Source organism: Beauveria bassiana, assembly GCF_000280675.1.
Source record: "Beauveria bassiana ARSEF 2860 unplaced genomic scaffold BBA_S00001, whole genome shotgun sequence".
Taxonomy (NCBI): Eukaryota; Fungi; Ascomycota; class Sordariomycetes; order Hypocreales; family Cordycipitaceae; genus Beauveria; species Beauveria bassiana.
In genome coordinates, this window is record NW_007930836.1 from 2,010,387 (window position 1) to 2,034,744 (window position 24,358).

The 24,358-nt window shown below is 52.8% G+C and overlaps 9 protein-coding genes across 9 annotated transcripts; 4 read left to right on the plus strand and 5 right to left on the minus strand.

Moving 5' to 3' along the window:
* Positions 1–511: 511 nt before the first annotated feature.
* BBA_00657 (purine-cytosine permease FCY21) lies at positions 512–2,062 on the minus strand (the record flags this gene model as incomplete). Its single annotated transcript, XM_008595754.1, has 2 exons — positions 512–1,205; positions 1,263–2,062. 2 exons carry the CDS (start codon positions 2,060–2,062, stop codon positions 512–514), a joined length of 1,494 nt encoding a protein of 497 aa, XP_008593976.1.
* A 2,266-nt stretch (positions 2,063–4,328) lies between these two features.
* Positions 4,329–7,185, minus strand: BBA_00658 (DNA repair helicase; the record flags this gene model as incomplete). Its single annotated transcript, XM_008595755.1, has 4 exons — positions 4,329–5,600; positions 5,652–6,359; positions 6,421–6,879; positions 7,018–7,185. The coding sequence occupies 4 exons, from the start codon at positions 7,183–7,185 to the stop codon at positions 4,329–4,331; spliced, it is 2,607 nt and encodes an 868-aa protein (XP_008593977.1).
* A 342-nt stretch (positions 7,186–7,527) lies between these two features.
* On the plus strand, positions 7,528–8,381 carry BBA_00659 (60S ribosomal protein L28; the record flags this gene model as incomplete). Its single annotated transcript, XM_008595756.1, has 4 exons — positions 7,528–7,559; positions 7,718–7,826; positions 7,906–7,995; positions 8,163–8,381. 4 exons carry the CDS (start codon positions 7,528–7,530, stop codon positions 8,379–8,381), a joined length of 450 nt encoding a protein of 149 aa, XP_008593978.1.
* Positions 8,382–8,845: 464 nt separating this feature from the next.
* BBA_00660 (cell division control protein) lies at positions 8,846–10,326 on the minus strand (the record flags this gene model as incomplete). The annotated part of the gene is made up of 2 exons (XM_008595757.1): positions 8,846–9,978; positions 10,032–10,326. The coding sequence occupies 2 exons, from the start codon at positions 10,324–10,326 to the stop codon at positions 8,846–8,848; spliced, it is 1,428 nt and encodes a 475-aa protein (XP_008593979.1).
* A 426-nt stretch (positions 10,327–10,752) lies between these two features.
* BBA_00661 (condensin component) lies at positions 10,753–14,500 on the plus strand (the record flags this gene model as incomplete). The annotated part of the gene is made up of 5 exons (XM_008595758.1): positions 10,753–10,985; positions 11,048–11,553; positions 11,604–11,869; positions 11,922–14,273; positions 14,330–14,500. The coding sequence occupies 5 exons, from the start codon at positions 10,753–10,755 to the stop codon at positions 14,498–14,500; spliced, it is 3,528 nt and encodes a 1,175-aa protein (XP_008593980.1).
* A 1,727-nt stretch (positions 14,501–16,227) lies between these two features.
* On the plus strand, positions 16,228–18,552 carry BBA_00662 (FCP1-like phosphatase; the record flags this gene model as incomplete). The annotated part of the gene is made up of 1 exon (XM_008595759.1): positions 16,228–18,552. One exon carries the CDS (start codon positions 16,228–16,230, stop codon positions 18,550–18,552), a length of 2,325 nt encoding a protein of 774 aa, XP_008593981.1.
* A 310-nt stretch (positions 18,553–18,862) lies between these two features.
* On the minus strand, positions 18,863–20,468 carry BBA_00663 (beta-lactamase family protein; the record flags this gene model as incomplete). The annotated part of the gene is made up of 2 exons (XM_008595760.1): positions 18,863–20,009; positions 20,101–20,468. 2 exons carry the CDS (start codon positions 20,466–20,468, stop codon positions 18,863–18,865), a joined length of 1,515 nt encoding a protein of 504 aa, XP_008593982.1.
* A 1,321-nt stretch (positions 20,469–21,789) lies between these two features.
* On the plus strand, positions 21,790–22,800 carry BBA_00664 (oxidoreductase, short-chain dehydrogenase/reductase family; the record flags this gene model as incomplete). The annotated part of the gene is made up of 2 exons (XM_008595761.1): positions 21,790–21,865; positions 21,929–22,800. The coding sequence occupies 2 exons, from the start codon at positions 21,790–21,792 to the stop codon at positions 22,798–22,800; spliced, it is 948 nt and encodes a 315-aa protein (XP_008593983.1).
* A 352-nt stretch (positions 22,801–23,152) lies between these two features.
* Positions 23,153–23,826, minus strand: BBA_00665 (NADH:ubiquinone oxidoreductase 14kD subunit; the record flags this gene model as incomplete). The annotated part of the gene is made up of 4 exons (XM_008595762.1): positions 23,153–23,198; positions 23,280–23,432; positions 23,509–23,615; positions 23,776–23,826. 4 exons carry the CDS (start codon positions 23,824–23,826, stop codon positions 23,153–23,155), a joined length of 357 nt encoding a protein of 118 aa, XP_008593984.1.
* Positions 23,827–24,358: the final 532 nt, after the last annotated feature.

Below are 24,358 nucleotides of genomic sequence, written 5' to 3' on the forward strand. Positions count from 1 at the left end.
CGTTTAGTGAGCGCAGCGTACGAGAATGTCGACTTACTGATACAGATTGCCGGTGGCGCCAGCGAGGTTGAATATGGAACGTAGAGGACGGCTATATAGGCTACTGGTATTCCCTTTTTCCTCCGTTAAATACGACATGACTTCGATGCCCTCTCTTGTAGGCTGCCTGGCATACGGCCTCCAAAAATGGAAGCACAGCCAGTCGCAAGAGCAGACGACCTATCCTATTTTAAGAGACTTTAGTCCACGTAAGGAAAAATGAGCAGGTTCTAGACTGCTCACTCGGCTATGGCCGTACAAGTTAGAGAAGGCAGCATATTTTACTTATAGCCGCTTGAGGAGAGTGCTTGCCCCCCTCGGAATTGAAAAACTCCTAGTTCTTGCCAAACTATATATGAAAATGAGTCCGTTTCGGCTATTTGCACCAATTGCAACTCTTTTCTTCTATTACAATATATACAAAATTGGTGATACACGCGCTTTCTGTACGCTGCATATCGCTTGAGAGTAATCATCTCCCAGACAGACGCTTTTCGATACATCGCAGAGGCATGTACAACAGACCACTGCAGAAAAATGCAAGCTCGAAGCCAATATCGCCTGTGTGCTTTGCGATAGGCCCAACAAAGTACGCCTGGTTCATGGCGGGCACGATGAGACCCCAGGCCAACAGTCCCGCGCTCACGGCAGCAATGCCGAGCGGTAGCCTTTTGGGGTCGCACCAGACGGCATGGTCATAGGCCTCGGGATCGCGGCGGCGAAAGACGACGTCTTCAACAATGACGATGGCGCAAAATTGTGAGGACCAGTACCCGATGAGCGAGACGGCATTCTCTAAGCTTACAAAGAAGTTGTCGACAGCAAAGATTGAGACGACCACAACGATGACGGTAATGAGAAGAGCAAACACATAGCGTGGCACGCGAAGGAGCCAAGGAAGCAAAGTCTGGAAATTCAGCGTGACGCTGTAGAATGTGCCGCAGGTATTGCCGAGGAGGGTGAGGGTCAGAATGACGAGAACAAATTTGCCAAAGTCGCCAACAGGCGCAAGCATGCCGGACAGAGCACCGCCGACCAGAAACTTGTCGTACTGGGCTTGCCAATCTGGATTGTTCGGGATTGCACCAGCGATGGCCGCACCAAGAGTCATGAGAAGAATAGTAGGAGTCATAAGACCAAGATAGGTATACCAGTACACTCGCCATCTGACGGGCCATTAGCAAGCACTCAGCGGCTGATAACATAGCTTGGGCGGCACTTACGTTGAGACTTTGGGGTTGAAATAGGTCGACATGTCGCTCACCAGCCCGGCATAAGGAATCTGATAGCTTGCTACAATCATGCCAAAGTTGAGGACGTTGGCAGCGGTCGCTGGCTGGGGAGGCGAATGTTGTTTCGCGAGACCTGCGCCACCGCATCCAGCAGTGATTGTGATTGCTATGACAGCAACGACAAAAGCATAAGTCTCGTAGATGTGCAAAATCTTGAAGCCGCAAAACGATACGATCAATGAAATGATGCCAATGATGACAATGCCGGCGGTGGGGGTTATGGACCCGTTGGATGCAGCGGCCAGACACTGCCCACCGGTGATGAAAATGATGACTGTGAAGCCAGTCATGGTCGCCAAGTTCAACAGGACCGGGATGGAAACGAGATATCGACCAAAAGAGTAGCGCGCTTGAATCATTTGCCGCAGACCGGTTTTCGGGCCCAGCGTCGACAGGTATCCGGGAATAATGCAGGAAAGAATATTGAAGAAGAGAATAACGAGCGCCGAGTCCCGCAGACTGAGGCTGTATGCCAAGGGCCCCAGCATGCCAAATGTGATTCCAAGAATGTTTGTATTGACCGAGGTCCAGATTGTCGCAATGTTGTAGTACCGGGTCGATGTGCGCTCCTCGAGTGGGATGGGCTCAATGCCGCGCGCTTCGACCCGTCCATAGCGAAGGATCTTTTGAAAGGTCGAGGGCAGCGAAGACACACTACTTGGCCTCGAGGTGGCCTGCTCCTCGTCGACGGGCTGACTGCTCGCGTACTTGGGTTCTGATTCAGTGCTCATGATGCCTAGTATAATATATCGCGGGGACAAAGTTTGGGCCCCGTCACAGCCTGCTAGTGTCAAACCGCGTTGCGTCCCAGTTGATGGTGGCCCTGGGATAGGTAGCCGCGTCGTGATATTGGGTTCCGGGTCTGCACAAGGGGGGGGGGGGGGGGGGGGGGGGCAAAAGCGGAAAGCCTCAGCTGCAACGGCTCCGCAGCGGTACAGGTCTTCAAGACCAACGAGGCGGATGTGCCAGGACGCAAAGGTTGGGGGGATCGGGAATTTGAAAAAGCTTATAGCCCCCCGGGGCGACGGTAGATTTGCACAGCTAAGTGCCGAACAGCATCCACAAGACAATGCAAAGCAATGCAAAGCTTCTGGCTGTTCTAGTATAGGCAAAGAGCTCAGCAGACAAGATGTTGCCGCAGCGACTTTTGGCAGAAAGCTGAAGAAAACTTGGCGATGATGATGATGATGAAGAAGAAGAAGAGGTCCAAGTTTTTCATCTACTTCGGTCTCCTCCACATGGTAAAAACGGAACGAACTCTGGGGCGCGACCGGTGCTTGTGGTGGTGGTGTAAGTGGATCGATCCCTTCGCCGTCCGCCGTCTCCGACCGTGGTTTTCCGCCACAAAGTGGACAAGAGGGCGAATTGCGCCAATGGTATTTGTTCTTTTCTGCCGGACTCGCACTCGTTTCTTTTCCTAAAAAGAAGCGATTCTTCGACGTACGAGTAATAACAAGTTGTTGTCGCACTTGACTAGTATGTCAAACCATGCTCGGTGGCATGGGTTGGCACCAAATCCACAGTCTGGCCCCCGACTTTGGTGCTACCCTGCCCGTGCGCGTGGCCAGGATCTTGTGGCCTTTGTACTTTGCCCTTTGCCCTTTTGCCTGTAGGCTTGGCTGGCAGCTGCAGCATGCCAGCATCATTATGCAGCACATTCACATTGGACAGTGACAGGCTTTACAGAAGCTGTCTCGGCGCCACCATCCGAATGCGTGGTAGGCTGGCACATGTCTTGCTGGGGAGCAAGAAAAAAAGCCAAGCGCAGAAAGTGTAGCGCTGAAAAGCGCCACAATTCGAAAGGGCGCAGAAGGGGAGATTTTATTTTAAATATCATTTGCGACAAAGTACAATCGGCGTCGAGAACATAGTCCGTCGCAGGTCATCACTTCTCACCGCTGGTCGATTGGATACAGCTGGTGCAGCTTATGTGTGGGGGAAGCTGTAGAATCAGTACGAATAGGCCACACGGCAACGTCCAATCACTTATTATCGAGCTTGTTGATTATCGCTTTGCATCGTGAGTCCCCAGCGAGGTATGACGAAATGTACTCAGTGCAGCAGTCAGCAGGCCGTGCAAGCCGCGCTATTGATTCCGTTGTCTCTCTTTTCCGCTCCTAAATTTGAACACGATCAACCTCATCATAACAGTAATCATTCAGCCAGTCGTGCCAGGAAATGGAGGAATGTACTACTTGATAGCATCACAGAGAGAGTTCCGCCGAGACGTGAACTGCCGTAACTTTTGGCCGCCGGGGGGGGGGGGGGGGGGGGGACCGCGGCACGCGCATCGTCCAAGTCAGACAAAGGCCGAACTGAACAAGAAAGAAAAAAACATGTCGCAAAGTAGGGGTCCAATGCAGAGGGCGAGGTCTCGTGAGACTGGCAAAAGCAGGATGAGATTGACGTACGCGAGGCTGCGGTGTCTTGGAAGCCGTTGGTGATAATGAAGAATATTGTCAGCTTGGCAGCAGTTCACGGGAGCAACTTTTCAGCGCTTGGCAACTTGAATCATGACCACCATCAGCAAACCCCCAGGCCGGGCACGAGCGAACCGGCAACAGTTCTGCCGCCACAGAAGCCAATCAGAACAAGCCCCTTGTCATTGTTTGGAGATTAATTTGTCCAACGGTCGTACATAGATCTTGTCAGCTTGTGTTGCACAGGGCGCAACGGAGAAGAAAATGTCGTGCTACCTGAGCCGACACCCCTTGAGGGGGCCTCCAGAATTCAATCCTCTCAGGTACTGGCTATCCACGGGCTCTTGCCCTCATCTCTTCCGGCGCCTCAAAGCCAGTGTTTTAGGTTCATTCCAGTGGTGTTTCTACCGGCTCATGCCACCTCAAAGTCGTTGAGCGGCAAGGAAATTCGTGAAGCTGCCAGTGATTTACACTCACTGTGATTACCATGACCAGACTAATGCATGTCTCTGACTGGGCTTGGCACATCAAACCTGAATCATACAGTTCATATGAAATTGATTGCTGAGAAACACAATTACATCACCTTCTTTCCCCGGAAAAAAGATGCCAGCGCTCCCATTATTCCTCCGAGTCCCTTTTCTTGCGAATCCATCTGAAGGCCGCCTTGGATCCAGCCAGGCAGCTTCTTGCGAATCCTCTCACTCGTGTACCTCTTGTCCAGCAGCACAATCGCTGCGTAATCACCTCGGTGCCGAATTGCGCGTCCAATACTCTGATTCACTGCGCGCATACACGAGTTTTCATAAAAGTCTCGAGCGACTTGCTTTGCGCGACTGCTGGCCTCGGTCGGTGTGATGCCCCCGCGCTCCAACAGCCGAGTCCTGGTCGAGGATTCAATGTATTCCATCTTGGCCCTCCACTCTGGGGAAGCGACGTTGGGGTAAGGAAGGCCTACCACCGCCACTAATCGACCAAGTCGGTCTGAAAAGTTGATGCCCTCGGACATCTTGCCTCCGACGACGCTGAGCAGCAGGGCTCCGCCGCCGGCCTGGGATCCTAGTATTGCCTCGGAATACTTTTGGAGCACTTCATCGCTAGACGCGCCCTTGCTCTCTTGCAAAATCGTCTTCTTGGACTTGAGCCGCTCCCAAGTAGATTGGGCATCTCCTGCTCGCTTCTTCTTCCAGACTTCCACAACTTGATCAAGGTAGCCATAGCTCGGGAAGAAAACGACAACGCCGTCTGGGACGATGGAACACATATTTAGTATGGCCAACCCAAGCTGTCCAATCATTTCCTCATCACCACGCCGCTGGTAGCTAAACTCAAACGGCGGCCCGCCCGCTCTCGACGCAGCCAGTGTGCGGACGCAAAGATTCGTAGATGGGATAACGTGACCACAGCTCAAAGTCGTGATTTTGGACTGGTCAAGAGCGGGAAATAAATGGTCTTTGTAGTCTTCAAATGGAGACATTGTACCACCCGCCAGAATGACAGCTCTTGCGCTCGAGGCAATAGAAGAAAATGCGTAGGTGGGCGACAACAGTAGATATGATAGCTGCACATCTGCCTGGGCTCCAGAAAGCTTTTGGTAGAAGATGCGACCTTCTGAGCTCAGATTGGTAAGTGCAACAAGAAAAGAGACGAATGTGTGCAGTACTGGTGTGCTTGATTTGGGAGCATGCTGCTTTCCGTCTTCCTGTTTGCTGTCAACGTGGGAAGCATAGCCTTCGATCTTGTAAGCGAGCTTGGACTCATGTATGTATTGAATCAGCTCGAACATGTTGATTTGATCAATTCCCTTGGGCCTAGTCAGTTCATTGGCGTCAACTATTCCATTGTCGTGCTGTTCAAGGTCAGTATCGAACTCATCTAGGGATCATCAAACATTGCAAACCTTGGCATTGAGCGTGGTATTCATATACTCGCTTAGTCCTTCGACAACGCGCCCGACTCGGCCAACATTCACGCGATTAACACCTTTAAGCTTCTTTCCAAACTTTCGCACGTATATGCCCAGCATTTCTCGGCATCTGCGCAGGTCACTCAGCTTCAAATCAGCCGCATACACATTTGACACGGCGTCCATGATGTTGTGGGCTTCGTCGACGATGACGACATTCCCTTCGAGTTTGATGCCCAGCGCGTCGCGAGCGCTCTTTTGCAACAGTAATGGATATGGCAGTGTCACGATTTCTGCCCCAGGCAGTGCGGTTCGTGACGCATAATACGGGCATACTTGCAGAGACTTGCCCAGCTGATGAAGATCCTCAATGTCCGGTATTGTAGCGAGCGCAGTGTCTCTGAATTCGTGTGTCTGCGCCAGGAGTTCTTCTCTGGGGACAAAGTCACATTTACGACTGGACTTGGGCTGCTGCAGCTCCGCGCACCGATCATTGATGGCTTGAACGGACTTCAGGCGTGATACGCTGGGATTGATGCAAAGCTTCTGCCGAGAAGATAACGGCAGAAGCTTGACAAGCTCGTCTTGGGCCTTTGCGTCAGCGCTGGACAGGCCTTCTGGTAGAGACGCAGGGAACTTTGGTCGCCGCAACTCCGTGATGAATTGCGAGAGCTGCGAATGCGTTCTGGAAGTATAATAGATCTACGTATACAAGGTTACCGAGGGGATTCACGTCATTCGTCACGGGAGAAGAGGATCGCACCTTGATCTCCTCTTCTAGTGCATCACTCTCTTCGTTTTGTTGTTTTGGCCCACCAAGGCCCATCCTCTCGAGAACATCGCGCGACTCTTTGCTAAGACCAGAGAGTGCGTCTTTCGCTTGAGACGTGATTCCCTCTTCACCATCCCAGTCATCTAGCATCCATTTTTCACCATCATCTTCGCCAACTTCCCGGCTAGCAACAGCGGCCTCGAATCTGCGCTTTTTGCGCACGCGTTCTTCGCGGGCTTTTTCTTTCAGCCTCGCATTCTCGAGTCGCTTCTCCCGATCTTCCCAGGTTCGAACTAATTCTTGTTTCTTCCGACGTAGGAGCTGATCAATCATCCAATCAGGCTCATCTTTGAAGGATGATTTGGCTTCTTCCAGTGCCGCTCGGTAGGCGGACGATTTGTGGTTGCGCAGCCATGTGAGAGAAGCACAGATCAGGGAAAGAGATTTTCCCTGAGAATGATTAGCGCTGTCAGCTATATGAGATGAGCTCAATGAGTCAGACAGTATGCTACAATACTCTCTATGCTTGTGCTAATACAATTTCTTGATCCTGAAATTAGACTCTCGTTGATGCGAGAAAGTACTTACAGTGCCTGTTGGGCTCTCAAGTATGCCGACCTGCCCTTCGCCTGTTTCAAGCACTTGGTAAACAGTCCTCATAAATTTCTCTTGGACATCGTATGGAGTGAAGGGGTGATGAAAGTCGATTCTGGTGATTCCATCCTCTATACTCTGCATCTTTGGGTCAGATGCCATCGTCACGCACCAGGTGCTTCACGGTGCCCCATTAGACGACGCGCCAAGTAAAGAGCATCGCCTTTGAGACGAGTCCGATAGGTGCGCCATCATTGGACAGATGCACGAGTGACCCGCTTTCTCATAGTGCCCTCTCAAATTGATGGATCACGTGGCTCAGAGTGGCCAAGCTGGGATCCACACCACAGGAACACTCAGTGCCAATTGGTTTAGGGCTGTGCTGCCCTCTCGCTAACAATCTTTGGGTGGGCTTGCTAGTGTCCAAGGCGCAAAAACATCACCATCCACTTCCAGACCAGGACGCAACTCAACCCGGAAGCGACATCAGCAAATACCGTCGCCATGCCTACCCGTACTTCGAAGACCCGCAAGCTGTAGGTTCTATCATATCCCACGGAAACACATTGGATTCGATTCGGGTGCATTGCTGTGCCCAACGGCGATATGTTCGATCGATGCTGTGGCCGAAAAAAACTTGCTCGACATGTCGACAAAAAGCGACAAATGGGGCTAACATATCTTCTCTTGACAGTCGCGGCCACGTCTCTGCCGGACACGGTCGTGTAGGAAAGCACCGCAAGCATCCAGGTGGTCGTGGTATGGCCGGTGGTCAGCACCACCACCGTACCAACTTGGACAAGGTTCGATACGCCCTCCCAATACTTCTCGACCAGACGACGACGATATCCGCCGAACTTCGATGCTAACAACTTGAAATAGTACCATCCTGGTTACTTCGGTAAGGTCGGTATGCGCTACTTCCACAAGCAGCAGGCGCATTTCTGGAAGCCCGTCATCAACCTGGACAAGGTACATATCCCTCCTTCGCCTTCGGAACGACAGATGTCGCATAGTTGGACAACGACCCTCAAGTTTAAACACGGAGGACTTGGAAGATTGGGCGACTTGACACTATGCGCATCTACTTTCTGCAGAGCAAGCCTGCGCCATGACTTGAAATGCTAACACGTATGTAGCTGTGGTCCCTCGTACCTGCCGAGACCCGCGACGCCTACGTCTCTGGCTCCAAGAAGGACACCGTCCCCGTCCTCGACCTCCTCCCCCTCGGCTACTCCAAGGTCCTCGGCAAGGGCCGTCTCCCTGAGATCCCCCTAGTCGTCCGCGCGAGATGGGTCAGCAAGCTGGCTGAGAAGAAGATCACCGAGGCTGGTGGCGTTGTCGAGCTTGTCGCGTAAGGGAGCTTTGCTTGGGAGTCTGGCATGTGGAATTTTTTTTGAACCGGTTTCTTTCAGACGGCGGAAAAAAGAGAAAAGGCCCTGAGTAACCCCGCTGTGTATTTATTCTATGTTACACGGTGAAAATGGGTATATGAACAACAAGGCCCGGGTTGGTCGGCTTCGAGCATTGCATACAGGGACTCTGGAAAGGAGTTTTAACGAATACAAAAAAACAAAATTTTCGCCAAAAGTACCAAAGTTCTGCTCCGATTTCATGATTGCTATGATTCATCATCGCGCTATATGCCCTTGACAGCGCGCGAAATTCAACTGCCGAAATTCAACTGCTTATGTTATGGATGTATGCTTGATAAAGACGCCGGTCCCTAAGGATGTAGTATTGTCCCAAGCCCAAAATCGTTGTCGCCCACGTAGAATATCTTTGCTATCTTACATGTCTAAAAAAGGAACTCTCTTGTGCTTCATGCCTCCAGCATATCCATTTCGTCATCGTCGACCATATCGTCCTCGGGCGGCCGGTCAATTCGTAAAAGTTCATGTTCCAAAGCTTCTTCAGCCGTTATGCGGCGAGTCGGGTCTAGCTCCATGCACCTCTCCAAGAAGCGTACGGCCAGCCTTTCCTCATCCGTCAAAGGGTTATCTTCTGCTCGGCAGGTACTCCACAGGATAATCTTCTCCATCGTGAAGCCCTGCTGTCCGACAGTCGGTATCGTGGTCTCAAAGACACAGCCATGTAGCAAGCCTGCGTGCTTCATTCGCTTAGAACCGAAGATGGTGGCAATCTCAATCATGGCTTCGACGTCATCAGCAGAGTTGAAGAATGGAAAACGCTTCGACAAAATGGTAAGTAGAATAACACCGGCTGACCAGATATCGATCGCCGTGGTCTGCTCGGTGCATTTGAAAAGTACTTCTGGTGCACGAAAGCCTCTGGTACCTGCACGGTTGGCACGCCGTGACGGGCGAGTATCTGACTTGGGGTATCCAACCTGTTGTGTCGTCGCGGTCTGGGCCCAAACCGAGACAGTTTGGCGGTGCTTCCGCGCCTCGCGACTTTCGTGGCAAATGCAGGGTTTGCTGTCTGATCCTTCTCGCTCTGCCAATCCGAAATCTACCAATACTCCGTGTTGTGTGACTGGGTCGTAGAGGAAATTGGTGGGCTTGATATCTCTGTGGAGTATCTTGTGTTGATGGACACTCTTCAGAGCTGTAAAAAGCGACCGTAGATAGATGGCAATATCCGGAACTGTCATATCCCGGAAATAGGCACGAAAGTCTCCATGGCGAAAGTATGGCAGAATGGCTACTACTTGGTCTGTTTGGCGAAACGCTGTAATAAGAGGGCAAACAGATGGACACCGTCGCAGGTCGTGTAGAAGCTGAAGCTCGTTGTAAATGCGCGCTGGACTTGACGTGACGTAAATCTTTTTTATGGCCACAAATCGCGACTTCTTCTTCGCACGCTGAGGTATCTGGTTTGAATCCCGTTTCAATGGGGGCGGCGTCCACTTTTCGCTGTCATCTTCGAAATTCCAATCATTATCGTATTGGTCGTAGCATAAGTCTTCGGCCTTGAAGACGGTAGAGAATGTGCCTGTGCGTGTTAGCTGCGTGCCATTACACTCAGAATGTAAAATTAGAACGTACCCTCGCCGATTCGCTTGATCAACCTGTATTTGTCGTGAAATCCGGGGAAGTCTCTCTGCAGCTTGTCCATGTCTGCCTGGACACTGTCCTCGATATTGTCTTCCTCGGAGCTGTCGTCGTATTCCACTCTTTGCTCTCCTTCTTCCTTTTCTCCCTCGAGAATCTCTTCTTCGTCGTGCGTTGCACGGTCCAGCTCTTGGATGTGCTCATCATCGAGCATCATCTCAGTTTCCTCGGTAGCAGCATCCTCATGAATGTCGAAGATCTCTGCCCGTTGATGCATTGCCATGGTCATTTTGAAGATTCAGCGTGCTCGAATTGGACGAGAGAATAATTAAAGGCGCACAATTGACGCGAACAGCTGCGCCTATCAACAATCGCCGCCAGGGTCCGCGAGCAGTGTGCAATCTGTGGTGTAGCTGTCTCTTTAGTGGTCGGTGATTGCCACGCGCCTTGGCCGATGGAACCCCACCAATGAAGGTGGGTGGCGCGTCCGAACAAAACAAAAACATCGGTTGCTAAGGGACCTCCACCATCATCTTCAGCATTTCCCAGTCTTGTGCAATAAACGCCGTTTTTCATTTGCGCCAAAACGGCCTGACGAGTTGCAATCGACACTTCAAGTAGGAGAACCCTTATTTTTCAATTCGTCCAGCCTGCTTGAGCCCAACTCACGACAACGCACTCGCCCCCGCGAGCAGCGACACACAACATCATCAACATGGCGACCATCAACTTCGACATTAATGATGCGCTGAAGCATTACATGTCGGATCCTACGGCGATTCCCACACCGGAAGCCGATGGATCTCTATTCGACTGCGAAAATGATCCCGAGGCTCTCACAGTCCAAGTCATCAATCCGGTGCTGAATCCGATCGTGGACGCCATCGCAGATAACCCCGACGCCATTATGCGAGCAACAAATATTGATTCGTTACAGTTTCTGCTGAAGTAAGCTGAGCAGCTACCCTCAGGCCCTAAGTTGCCTCACATCTAACATGTACACTTGCCAGATATACACAATACATTCCCCCACATGCGCTCAGCAAGATCTTTGATGTTGTCATGAGTGGCCTCAGTGCGGAAGCCGACGCAGTAAATAATGACATCGAATCTCCTGATGAGCAAGACGCCATCGCGCACCACAAGCAGCTGCTGGAAATATACGCTTTCTTGCTGCAATGGACCATTGCCGGGGTGGAGGCAAAGGCGGCAGAGAAGTCCTCAACTACTTCGCTCGCACGAGGCCGCGCGAAGCCGAAGAAGGGCGCCGCCAAAGAGGAGACTTGGGACTCTGCAACGCAACTGCAGGCAGCTTTGGATACTATGTGCAAGGTCCTGAAGTTGAAGCTATCCAAAATCTTCCTCACGACGAGCGAGCGCGATACCTTCATTAGCCTTCTTACCCGACCTGTTTACATGGTACTCGAGAGTGAGCAAAGAGTCAAAACCACTTCTATTCGCATGCACAGCTTCAAGGTTCTCTGTATGGCTGTCAAGAACCATGGCCATGGCTATGGTAAGCCTGCCTTTCAACCAACTCATTTGCGGAAATGCTAATCGCTGTAGCTGCGCAAATCAATGTCATCCAAAATCTCACTTATTTCGAGCACCTTTCGGAGCCGATGGCCGAATTTCTCCATATCCTTGCCGACACATACGACTATCCTCAGCTTGCTGACGAGGTTTTGAGAGAGCTGAGCAACAAGGAATTCAATTCCAACGATACGAAAGGTCCCAAGTCGGTCTCGACCTTCATTGCCAAGATCTCAGAGCTTGCGCCCAGAATTGTTATCAAGCAAATGACTATGCTTGCGAAGCAGCTCGATAGCGAGGTCTGTGCTTGCCCAAAACAGTTTTATTCGCTGAAAATGCTGACCTTTCAAGTCGTATACTCTTCGATGTGCTCTTATTGAAGTGTGTGGCAACATGATTGCTCATTTGAGCATGCAAGATGAGCGCGGTGAAAACCACAAGACCCAGCTCAACGCTTTCTTCGATGTATTGGAGGAGCGATTCCTTGACATTAACCCTTACTGTCGATGCCGTGCCCTGCAAGTCTACATGAAGCTTTGCGATCTCGAACAAAAATTCCCCAAGAGAAGGCAGAAGGCCGCCGAGCTTGCTTGCCGTAGTTTGGAGGATAAGAGCAGCAATGTTCGCAGAAACGCCATCAAACTTCTGGGCACATTGATTAAAACTCATCCTTTCACTGTGATGCACGGTGCTCAGCTGTCGAGAAAAGAGTGGCAAACGCGCCACGACAAAGTCGAAGAGGAGCTTACTGCCCTGAAGCCGCCACCTGGAATGCCCGGGTTCGGAGACGAGAATGCCGAGAGCAACGTCGATAATGATCTTCTTGATGACCAGACTCAAGTCGAATCACCCAAGAAGCCGTCAGCAATGACCGACGAAGAGAAGCTTGCCGCCATCAAGAAGGCTCAAGAGGAAGCTGCCACTGGCGAAGCTATCGAGAAGCTCACACTGACGAAGAGATATTATAACGAGGCTCTCAAGTTCATTGATGTTCTTCATGATGCCACTAGCATCATCTGCCAGCTCCTGGGATCGCGCAACAAGAGCGAGGTTATCGAAGCCATCGACTACTTTGAAGTCGGTGATGCTTACAACATTGAGCAGAATAAGGTCGGTATCCGACGCATGTTGAGACTTATCTGGACGAAGGGCAACAGCGACGAGGGCAAAGGTGTTCAGACTCACTTGATTGAGTGCTACAGACGCCTATTTTTCGAGGCTCCTGACTCATTTAGCCCCAACGATGCCTCTAATTACATTGCTCGCAATATGATCAGTCTGACGTTTGGCGCAACTTCAGCCGAGCTCACTTCTTTGGAGCAGCTCCTCGCCACTATGATGAAGGGTGGCATTATCCCTGACGTCGTTGTTTCCAAGTTGTGGCAAGTCTACGGCGTTCAGAAGCGCGATATTTCGAAGAGTCAACGTCGTGGCGCCATCATTGTCCTGGGAATGCTTGCAACTGCTGTCCCCGAGATTGTCGTTGGCGAGATTGAGACTATGCTTAAAACTGGTCTTGGAGCTCACGGTCGCAACGACCTCCAGTTGGCCAAGTACACATGTATCGCTCTCAGACGAATCAATCCCCTGGGTCGCAATGCAAAGGACTCGACTGTCAAGTTCTCGCGACTGCCAAATGACCACGCCGTCTGTGTTCGCCTCGCTGCCATTACTGAGGTGCAGTCGGAAAGCAAGGAGTGGTATGGCGTGGCAGAGCAGGCCATCAACGCCATCTACGCTGTCTCCAAGCATCCGGATACGCTCTGCTCTGAGATTATCCGTCGCAAGACGAGATATGTCTTCAGTAACCCGCAATCTCGCCCTGCTTCGCGTGATGAGACTCAGGCAATTGACATGACAACAGTTGAGAAGCCTCGTAAGCGCGACAATGCTGTTGCTCTCTCACAACTACTCTTCATTGTGGGCCATGTTGCTATCAAGCAAATTGTGCACTTGGAGCTCTGCGAACTCGACTTTAAGCGTAGGAAGCAAGAGAAGGAGAAGCAAGCGCAAGCTGAGAAGGAGAAGGAGAAGGAGGAAGGCGACGAACTGGATCTTATTGGCGGAACTACCGAGGATGATTTCACAGAAGCGATGACGCACATTCGAGAGCGTGAGCTCTTGTATGGACCAAGCTCACTTTTGGCAACATTTGGACCACTCGTGTCGGAGGTCTGCGCCAACAACACGACATATGCCGACAAAGGACTGCAGGCTGCGGCCACGCTTTGTTTGGCCAAGCTCATGTGCGTTTCGTCAGAGTACTGTGAAACGAATCTCCCTCTATTGATCACCATCATGGAGCGTTCGCCAGACGCTACTGTGCGCTCAAACGCAGTTATTGCGCTTGGCGACATGGCGGTCTGCTTCAATCACCTCATTGATGAGAACACCGACTTCCTCTACCGCCGACTTGCGGATGACGATGTATCCGTAAAGCGAACTTGTCTGATGACTCTGACATTCCTCATTCTGGCCGGTCAAGTCAAGGTCAAGGGTCAACTCGGTGAGATGGCCAAGTGCCTCGAGGACGAGGACCGCAGAATCGCAGATTTGGCGAGGATGTTCTTCACCGAGCTCAGCACCAAAGACAATGCTGTCTACAATCACTTTGTGGATATGTTTAGTCTGCTTAGTGCCGGCAAGATGGAGGAAGAGAGTTTCAAGAGGATCGTCAAGTTCCTCCTCGGCTTTGTCGAAAAGGTATGCTGTTTTCCGTGGATTTTTAAGACTCTCGCAGGCTCTAACAAAATTTGTAGGACAAGCATGCGAAGCAGCTGGCCGAGAAGCTGGCGGCTCGACTTGCACGCTGCGATAGCGAACGGCAATGGAACGATGTGGCTTTTGCATTGGGTCTGCTGCCGCACAAGAATGAGGAAATCACGAAACAGGTTTCTGAAGGCTTCAAGCTAGTTCAGGCCACTGCTTAAGCGATGGGGGTGCTTTTGTATATACATTTTTGATTATGGCCGGCCACAGATGATGGGGCCTTTTTGTTCGAGAACTTACTTGGCTTGTTTGATAGATGATTTAATGGGAAATGATATCTTGGCTTGATTAAGTTGGTGCAAAGGGGTTGGCGGCGAGCTAACCATCTAGCCTCGTGAGGCCCCTCTCGCGATGATGCATGGCGGCGTCTGGTGCAGAAATGCACTGCACAACGAAATCGTGCAACAGGTGAGGCCATGGATCCTCCAGCGAAGCTTTCTTTAGTCTTCAGCTGCAGACATTCTTGCTGCCCTTTTTGGGCCGTTGGACAGTACAAATCTTGTCCCCAGCAGTTCAGGGTAGCGCGGCTGAGACGGCTTCTTGCCTAAGCTGCCCTGGACCAGCAGCACCGAAAGACGCCAAGGGCGCACAAGTGCTTGAGACAAAGCATCTAAACTTTTCGCGGCAATGAGCTACTGGCAATCTGCATCTCCTTGCAGCTACATATACTGGCGCCGGGAAGAATAGAACACGTGGCATTTGATGCAGGAAAGCTAGAGCCCACAACAGGTTGGTTTTCCGATCGGGTTATAGCCGTCTAATGCCCATCTTTTGTTGTGTTTTGATGACCCTGCTAGGCCAGACAGCTGTAAATAGAGCTTTCACTAATAACAGCCTAGGTAGCTCGCCCCTGCTAAGCCCAAACCTTGTGGTTGCTGCAACCACGATGTGTGGCTGGCTCCTCCTCCATTCGGGGTTGATTTAGAGACGGCGGAACGGAAAGACCGGCAAGGCTCAAAATAACAGCATAGCAATTCTTTTTTTGACACAGCGTAGTCGACGATAACGGACAGCCAGGCGACCTTGTATATGCAAGCTCAGGTAATAAGCCGCTGCCCAGTTGACTCCTACGTCACGTGGCACAGCCACACGAGACAAGGCAGCCACCAGCCCCCTCTCGGGCGCCACAGGAGGCCACGCTACCAGCGTCAAGGTGCGGTGCCGCACGACTCACGAGTCGATGAGCAAGGCTGCACAGCTAGCTTGACAAGTCTCACCAATAGACAGACCTTATTACGATTGGCTTATGAACTCCGCTGCCCGGCACCACACAAGAGGCGAAACCCACCTCGCCGCGACCGACTACTAAAGTGGACGACTGCCCGCCCACCTTCTGGCCGACGACCGCCCAAGCTCAGCCGCTTCCGGTTAAGTACCTAGGTAACTCTGTCTTGAACAATAAGCAGCCAAGCTCTCCCGTTTGTCCACAGGCCATTGCGCGCCGCTTGTTTGCCCCAGCTCTCAATAGCTCCACCAAAATCTCCCCAGCTCCCAAATCACAACCATAAACAGCCCGGCATTGGTCCGCACCGCGCCGCATCCAGAAAACGTCGCTGCGCTATCAGGTATTCCTCCCACGTCCTGCCTGCATTGCTGCGACCATTGGCAGCTGTACGGCGCATCAATTCCCCCCCCTGCTCGCACCTCCCCATCAACCGGCGCCCGACAAGGGCCATGGGCAGCATCGGAAAGCTACAAGTCTGCGCAAACGAAGAACCAACAAGGGGAAGAGAATAACCACCTGACCTGTACGTTCCCATCGCTCACGCCGTGAATATTCACGCTCGTCGCGACGAGGATCAGCTGGGCTAACACGCGATTGCAGGACCTGGGTGGCTCTCACCATCACGCAATCGGGCGCCTCCGCACCGCGTGCTCATCCAACACCATGTACGACAAGGTAGTATCGCTAGGCTCGCGCCTGCACTACCCAATAACAATCACGAAACTCGTCAAATCGCCCGGCGACACAATTAAAAAGCAGGAAAACATTATTGAATACAAGTTTTCATGGCGCCGCAGGGTTGGCGATGACAACTGGGTCGACGAGACTACCTACACCGAGTATGATAGTCCGGCCGAGGGCAAGCTCAAAGAATGGCGCATCAAAGAAGGCCAGGTCATCGCTGCCGACATGCCTTGTATGACGGTCGAAGAAGCTTGCGGTCACGAGGTGCAAATACAAGGGCTGTGCAGTCTCTGCGGCGCTGACATGACCGAGACCAACTGGGCGTCGGAACAGCGCGATTCCGAGCGAGCTATGATCAACATGACACATGACCAGACAGGCCTAATGGTCAGCGAAAACGTCGCTCAAAAAGCCGAACACGACACGCAGAAGCGCCTGCTCCGACACCGCAAGCTCAGCCTCGTTGTTGATTTGGACCAGACCATCATCCACGCCTGTATAGAACCAACAGTCGGCGAATGGCAGCGAGACCCGTCAAATCCCAACCATAGCGCTGTCAAAGATGTCCGAAGCTTTCAGCTCAACGATGACGGCCCTCGTGGCCTGGCCTCAGGTTGCACTTACTACATTAAGCTACGACCAGGTCTGAGCGAATTCCTGGAGGAAATATCCAAGATGTACGAACTCCATGTTTACACAATGGGCACTCGTGCCTATGCTCTCAATATTGCCAAAATCGTGGACCCGGACCGGAAGTTGTTTGGCAACCGTGTTATAAGTCGAGACGAAAACGGCAGCATCACATCCAAAAGCTTGGCTCGGCTCTTCCCTGTCAGTACAGACATGGTCGTTATTATCGATGATCGAGCCGATGTCTGGCCTATGAACAGGCCGAACCTCATCAAGGTTGTGCCATACGACTTTTTCAAAGGCATTGGCGATATCAATGGCAGCTTCCTGCCCAAGCGCCAAGACATCGTGCCTGCTCCAGCCAAGTCCAATGGCACCACTGCGAAAGCACTAGCCCAAGCTCCGAATAAAAAATCGTCAGAGGATCCTACTCCCTCGAAAGAGGACTCTAGTCTCGAGGACCAGGCTGCCGAGCAAGAAAAATCATTGGAAAAGCAGCTGACGGACAGGCCGTTGTTGCATATGCAAGAAGAACTGGACAAGGAAGATGAGAAGACGGCTCAAGAAGCGGAGGGCACAGATGCCGGCATACCGCCTCAGCGACATAATGTTCTCAGCGACAACGATGAGGAGCTGGTCGCTTTACAAGACCATCTCACAGACATCCATACATCCTTCTACGAAACATATGACCGCAGACGAGCAGAACGTCAGCAATCTCAACCGACTCGCCCTCCCAGTCATAGTAGTGCGCATCGCAGACCTTCTGTAGATGATGGCGTGGATTTGTCCATGGTACCAGATGTGGGCGACATCTTGGATGAGATCAAGTCAAACGTGCTTTCCGGTCTGGTCATTGTACTGTCTGGGCTCGTACCACTTGGTGTTCCAGTTGAGGAGTCTGAAATAGGAATGCAGGCTCAAAGCTTTGGCGCCCAGGTACTTAACGTGATATCGAAACGCGTCACGCATCTGGTCGTATCCACGTCGACTCCACGTACAAACAAGGTCCAGCAGGCTGCAAAGATACCCAGCATCAAGATTGTGAATCAGAATTGGCTCATAGACTGCCTCAGTCAATGGCGACGCCTAGACGAAAGGCCCTACTTTCTTGCCATCTTGGACGCTGATCGCGAAAGGTCCGACGACATATCAGAGCCAGCTTCCGAGGCTGAAGATGCCGATGCAGAAGCCAAGGACCTCAAAGATTTTGACTGGGATATGGCGGACAAGGATTTGCAAGATTTTCTGGACGATGATGAGGAGGACGACTCTGAAGGAGACGACGGCAACGACGGCGATGAGTCGCACAATGAGAGTGGTTCGATATCCGAGAACGAGAGCGATGCTTTGGAGAGCCCACAGAAAAAGGGGTTCAAGCGCAAAGCTGGCGACGTCAAAGCCGACGACGGCGACTCGGATACGGACGGGAGTGTCGCAGGCGAGAGCGTTCTAGCCAAGAAGCAACGTCTTTCTCGCAGTCGCGGCACATCAGCTTTGCGATCTGTACAGTCGTCCAACGAGAACTTGGATGGACCCGACGAGGGCGAGAATGGAGCTGTGGCGAGACCCAACGGCCAAGATGAGGAGACAACTGCAGATGAAGAGCTCGGCTTTGATGAAGAAGATTTGGAGAGGGATTTGCTGGCTGAATTGGAAGCGGCTGGAGATTGAAGACGTGTCGAATCATTATGGCAAGCGAATTTTGCCCTTTGAGCTTTGCTGTCTATTTTGTTCCATTTGATATATTCCCCGACTTCATTTTGTCGACCCCGAATATATATAGGCGAAACGGCATTATCTGGTGTTTGGGTGTGCGTTCACGCGGGCGGGGGTTGTATCTTGGTATTCTTTTATTTGTACGTATCTACTCATTATGGGCACAATCTGCACACAACTATGTATCTTTCTATTTGAGCACTCTAAATCTTTGTCGCATTACACGTCTTGTGCCAACGGCTTATACAGCCCATTACATCAACAACTACACAAAAACATATGGTGTAGCTTCCGCATGAATCCTGTCAAACCAAACAAGATCTAGGTCTGGGTCCAAGATCAAACCAAACTTGACGGCTCTGTCATTGTCAAACACGAATTCAGCTCGCACGGGCTCATCGTCGCTTGGCAAGCCGCCCACGCTCTCTCCCGCCTGTGCGTAGGCCAGGTACTTTGTTTGTCCGGAGACATGCTGGAGCGTCAGCGTTGACGGGAAAGACCGATCGCGAGCGTCGATGAAGAGCTGCGCATCGCGGATCTCGACACGAAGACCACGGTATCCCGGGTTCCAGTAATGACCCGTGTAGGAAGTCAGCGGCATTTGCTGCGGCTCTGCCTCCTTCGTCTTGGGGTTTGTCCTTGAGGGACCTTGACTGCTTGGCACCGTCTCATTGACTCCTGCTTGGCTTTCCACAGGCCCCAGGATGCTGTCAATGAGAGCCTTTTGTAGGTGGACGGCCACGGTGGCGGCTTCGAGGGCGTTGCCGAGCAGCACGGCGCCGAGCCGCAGGCTCGGTACAAAGAAGAAGCGGCTGCCAAAGCCCGGCACGCCGCCGTTGTGGCCGATGATGGCGTGGCCACGGTAGTACTCAATCATCAGACCGGCCGAGTAGAACCGCGGCGACGACAGCGGCTGCACGTTGGCGGAGTCTGGATTCGGCAGCGAGCGCGTCTTGGTGAGCGCCGCGTACACGGGCTTGGAGACGGGCGGCGCCTGCTGGTGAAGCAGGGCCTTGACGAGCAAGAGATAGTCGGCGGCGCTGGTGATGATGGACCCGGCGCCCTGGCCTTCGGGGCACTCAAGGGGCGGGAACTCGCGGTGGCGGTTGGCGGAGGCGTCCCACATGTGGCCGGAGGCGAGGCGCCCGCCGAAGCCGCGCGCGCGGCTCCGTGAGGGCTGCAGGCTAGACGAGGACATGCGAAGAGGCGCAAAGATGCGGGCCTCGAGAAAGTCGGAAAAAGGGGTGCGGGTGACGGTCTCGACGAGGTGCGTGGCGACGGTGTACATGATGTTGCTGTAGATGAACCGGCTGCGGATGGGTGCGCAGAGCTGTAGGTTGCGTAGGTTCCGGGTGACGGAGCGGGCGTCGTCTGGGCACTCCGAGTTGACGCCAAAGTAGGAAGAATCATGACTGCATTTGCTTGTTAGTTCCTCGATATTGCGGTGTTGAGTGAGAGAGAAAAAGGGGGAAAACAAGGATGAGGCAATTGGACGGGACGTACCTGGGCAGACCGGTCCTGTGGCCAAGAATGTCGTCAATGGTGACGTGCTTGGTATACTCGGTGTCAGCCAGGACAAAGTCGTCGGGGAGGATCCGGGAGACGGGCGTGTCAAAGGTGATGCTGGGATGCTGCTGGTCATCCTCGACGAGAAGAGCGACTGAGATTGCGGTCAGAATCTTGGACGACGACGCAATGTCGAAGAGGGAGTCGGCGGTGCAGGGCTCGGCGGACGCGACGGAGATGACGCCAAACGCTTTGGACGCCGTGCTGTTTTGGTGGACGACGGCAATGGACAGGCCGGGCACGTGGAGCTGGTCCATGAGGCCTGAGACCTGGATATCGAATTTGGCAGATTGAAACAAGTCCATGTTGACTTGCTTTGGGCGAAATGTCTGGACCGAACACAAGAACACGTGAAACTTTGCAATACGAATAAGTATCGTGAAGAGCGATGCCCCCAAGGCTGTGATCTTTACAGAGAGGTAAGATTGGGGCTCGTGCCACGATGAGGGCAAGCGGCTGTGCCATGTAAGGTAGCCATGTAAGGTAGCCAGCTGCGCAGACCCCGCTTCATCCCATTCAGTGATTAATAGAGAGCCATGCGGCTGAATTTCAGCCGCAGCGGGAATACACATTATAGTAAGATCTAATATTGATTTCATGATTTCCATGCGCAAGTCAGGTTCGAGCTGTAGCTCAAACTACGGCATGTGTTAGTTGTGCCCAGATGCTCCGCAGAGTACGAGCAGTCTCAGATAGAGAGGCCGAGTCAATCGTTGGTCACGAACTCACAGACTGAGAAATAAGTGTAAATCGCATAGGAGAATTGCATGTCGCGATTCTGTCGCGGCGGCGAAGGGCTGGAAATAAAATCCGGGGCAGTCGCTGAATTGTCCCACAGGCCGACTGCGCAGCCGATGTCTGCAGAGGAAGAGAAGACATCGGACGTCTGATGTGGAGAGAGTCGAAAAAGCAAGGGTCCAATGCGAAGAGAACGCCAAGAAGAACAAGATTAAACGACGTTTGATGCCAAGCAGGCTCCGGCCACCGCCATCTCACCGCACGACGGGCAAGTGATCAAAGCCTTTGTGGGCTCGGAGAGCGGAATTCCCGTGTCGGGATACAATGATATCGCACACTATCCGTGATACTCTTTTATATATGTGATGGTGTGCTAGTGACTGCTAGTGTGCTATTGCCAGCTAGTGCTTAAGCCGGCCCGCGAGACCCTGATCCGGAAGTCTTGCTCACTTACACCGGGGTTCTCTCGCTCATGCCCAAGCGGCCGGGAAAAAGTGCTGCAAGATGCGGGAAAACGGCTGAAGTCGCATGGTCAGCCGCATCGGATTGTTCATTCCCGCGCCGTTGAGTGACAGCTCAGGCAACTCCGACACTTTCCTTCACACTACTACTCGGTGTATGCGAATGAGCAGAAAGCATAATCAGGCTCTTTCGCACCTCCTGTATAAAGGCAGCACACGAGCCTCGGGGGCTGCATCTTGTTGAAGTAACTACTAGGATTTATTAGTCGCTGGGTCCTCATTAGCATCCCTCAAAAGCACCTTGGTGAGCTTGCGACACTACATCACTTACCAAGCGCGGGGCTTCGACAACATCCTCGAAGCTGTTGGCACAAAACACCTTTGCATATCAGCCAGCAGGCCTGCAGCCACTTCAAGACTCACTCCGATGTGTACCTTTAGCGGCTATAACCCGGATACTGAGATCCCCGATCTCGCGGGGAAGGTCTTCCTCATCACCGGAGGTAAGCATCGCGGCCAGCAGCATTACCCAAGATTGACCGCCTAACACGGTATGCGAATTCAAGGCACAAATGGCATCGGAAAGACTGCCGTTCAGGAGCTCGCCAAGCACAACCCCGCACACATTTACTTTACCGGGCGCAACCAGCAGGCCGCCGACGCGCTGCTCGCTTCCCTGCCCGCGGGTGCGGCCGCCACCTTCATGCCTTGCGACATGGCCTCGCTCGCCAGCATACGGCAGGCCGCCGCGTCGTTTACCTCGCCGCGGCTCGACGTCTTCATAGCCAACGCGGGCGTCATGGCGACGCCGCCCGGGCTGACGCAGGACGGATACGAATACCAGTTTGGCGTCAACCACGTGGGCAATATGGCGCTGCTACTGCGGTTGCTGCCTGTCATGCGGGCGACGGCGGCGGCGCAGGCGAGCTCGAGCGGCGACAGTAGCAGCAGCGCCGACGTGCGCTTCGTGGCGCTCACATCGCTGGGGTACCGCGCGCACCCGCCGGCGGGCGTGGAGCTGGCGAGCGTGCGTACGACGCAGGAAGGCTTCTCCATGGGCACGTGGGCACGTTACGGGCAGTCCAAGCTAGCGAATATTCTGACGGCGCGGGAGCTGGCGCGTCGCTGCCCCGAAATTACGTGCGTTTGCGTACACCCGGGCGTCGTCAAGACGGGGCTCGTCACGGAGCTGGGGTACTGGGAGAAGATGCTCGTATACGTGACGAACCCGGACGGGCTGATGACGCCGAGACAGGGCTGCTACAACACCGTCTGGGCGGCGACGGGAAGGGGCGTCAGGGAGGCGGTGGCCGAGGGTAAGGTGGCGTTTTTCGAGCCGGTGAGGACGCCGAATGAAGGTGACGCCAAGTGTTGGGATGATGAGCTGGCCAAGGAGTTGTGGGAATGGACGGAACGTGAAGTCGGCGTCAGGGCGTAGATGACTTGAGATTGAAAGGATGGCTTTGGCAATGGTGCTGCTGGCTATATTCTGTGCTTATTCTGTTAGTCTGCCATGCATTTTGACATTGAACTTCGCTGCGGAGGAGCATCGTATGATCCATAGTCGTGTCATTGCGAAAATGGATGATTTGGTAGAAACGTGGTAAATGGATGGTTGATTTCTTATCATTGTACACTCCCCTCACTTCGCTTCCCCTTATACTGCCTTGAAATGTGTCTCTTTCCCCTTGCGTAAGCTCTTCTTCCTGAGATAAGAGACACTGCATGGTATATGTACACAAGGAGTCTTTTTTAGGCGGACAAAGTAATCCTATTCAAAACGGCTGTAATTATTTGGAGGGAGCAGGGGCAACGGTGAGAGTCGGTCTCACGAAGCTGTAAAAGATTAGTAAACTGTCTATGTGTAACCAGATGCGGCCTCTGGCAGAAATTGCACCGGGTAGGGTGATGACGTACCGGTCGTTGTGGTAGATTTTTGTGTTTTCGCCCAACAGCTCCTTCTCGCGCTTCTGGTCGGCCCAGTATCTGCGGACCTGGTCACGGTCCTCCTCGGCCTGGAGCAGGGGAATCAGGCTGATGCGAGCCCACATCTTTTCGCGGGCCAGCTCGCTGCAGGTCGCAGACTGGTTAGCATTCTAAGGGTCCAAGGACTAGTCGGTGGGTGTTGCTGTATTGCTCGACGTACTTGGCTTCGCGGATGCCGTGGAAGAGCTTGTACCAGCCGTAGCTCATGACGATGCCCATGCCAATGAGAAGGGTCCCGGGACGAAAGCCGCGGGCGGGCAGGTTGCGCTGTGCAGGAGAGCGTTAGAAGAATCCATCACGATTGCTCAATGAAGCGAGGCCGCTAGATGCGCTGCGCGAGCTAATTGTCGTCTGTTGCGTAGTGCTAGACGTCGCAAGTACTGACGAAAGCATGTGTGCGAGAGATTGAGGCGCGGTGAGTACACACCTTGTACTGGACGGGCTGGTAGCCGCCTCTGGGGGGCATGTCCTGGGTCATGATGGGCGAGTTTTCGGGATGGTCGATGGGGAGGCGGAGTCGGGAACTGCGCGACGCACTGGGGCAATCGGAACGAACAACGGTCGTTTAGGTCCGTGGAAGTGATGGAAGACCCGGTTCAGTTGGAAAAGGGACGCGCCGAACTGTCAATCGATGTCGTCGGCTGTCTCGTGTAGTCGAATGGCGGCTGAGGAGCTCTGCTGAGGCGATTGTTTTGCGTGCCTGGCGATTGGCCAAGTAGAAAGAATATTACGTAAGCAAGGCTCGACAGGGACGTTTACGATGGCACCGATAGATGCAAAGGAAGGTACATTTGGTGAGTGAATATATATGACCTTTGTGGCTAGTCACTTGTCATTTGAAAAAGGTTGCTACTTCTTGAGAAGACATCAGATGCTATGAAGTGAAGCGTGGTGGGAGTATCACAGCTGGTCTCCTCGCTAGGTTGGCAAGATACTACAGTGGGTGGCAATAAGTATTTGACCCCCTCTAGGTACCGGTTTTACGCCGACGCTAGCCTTGAAAAGGCAGC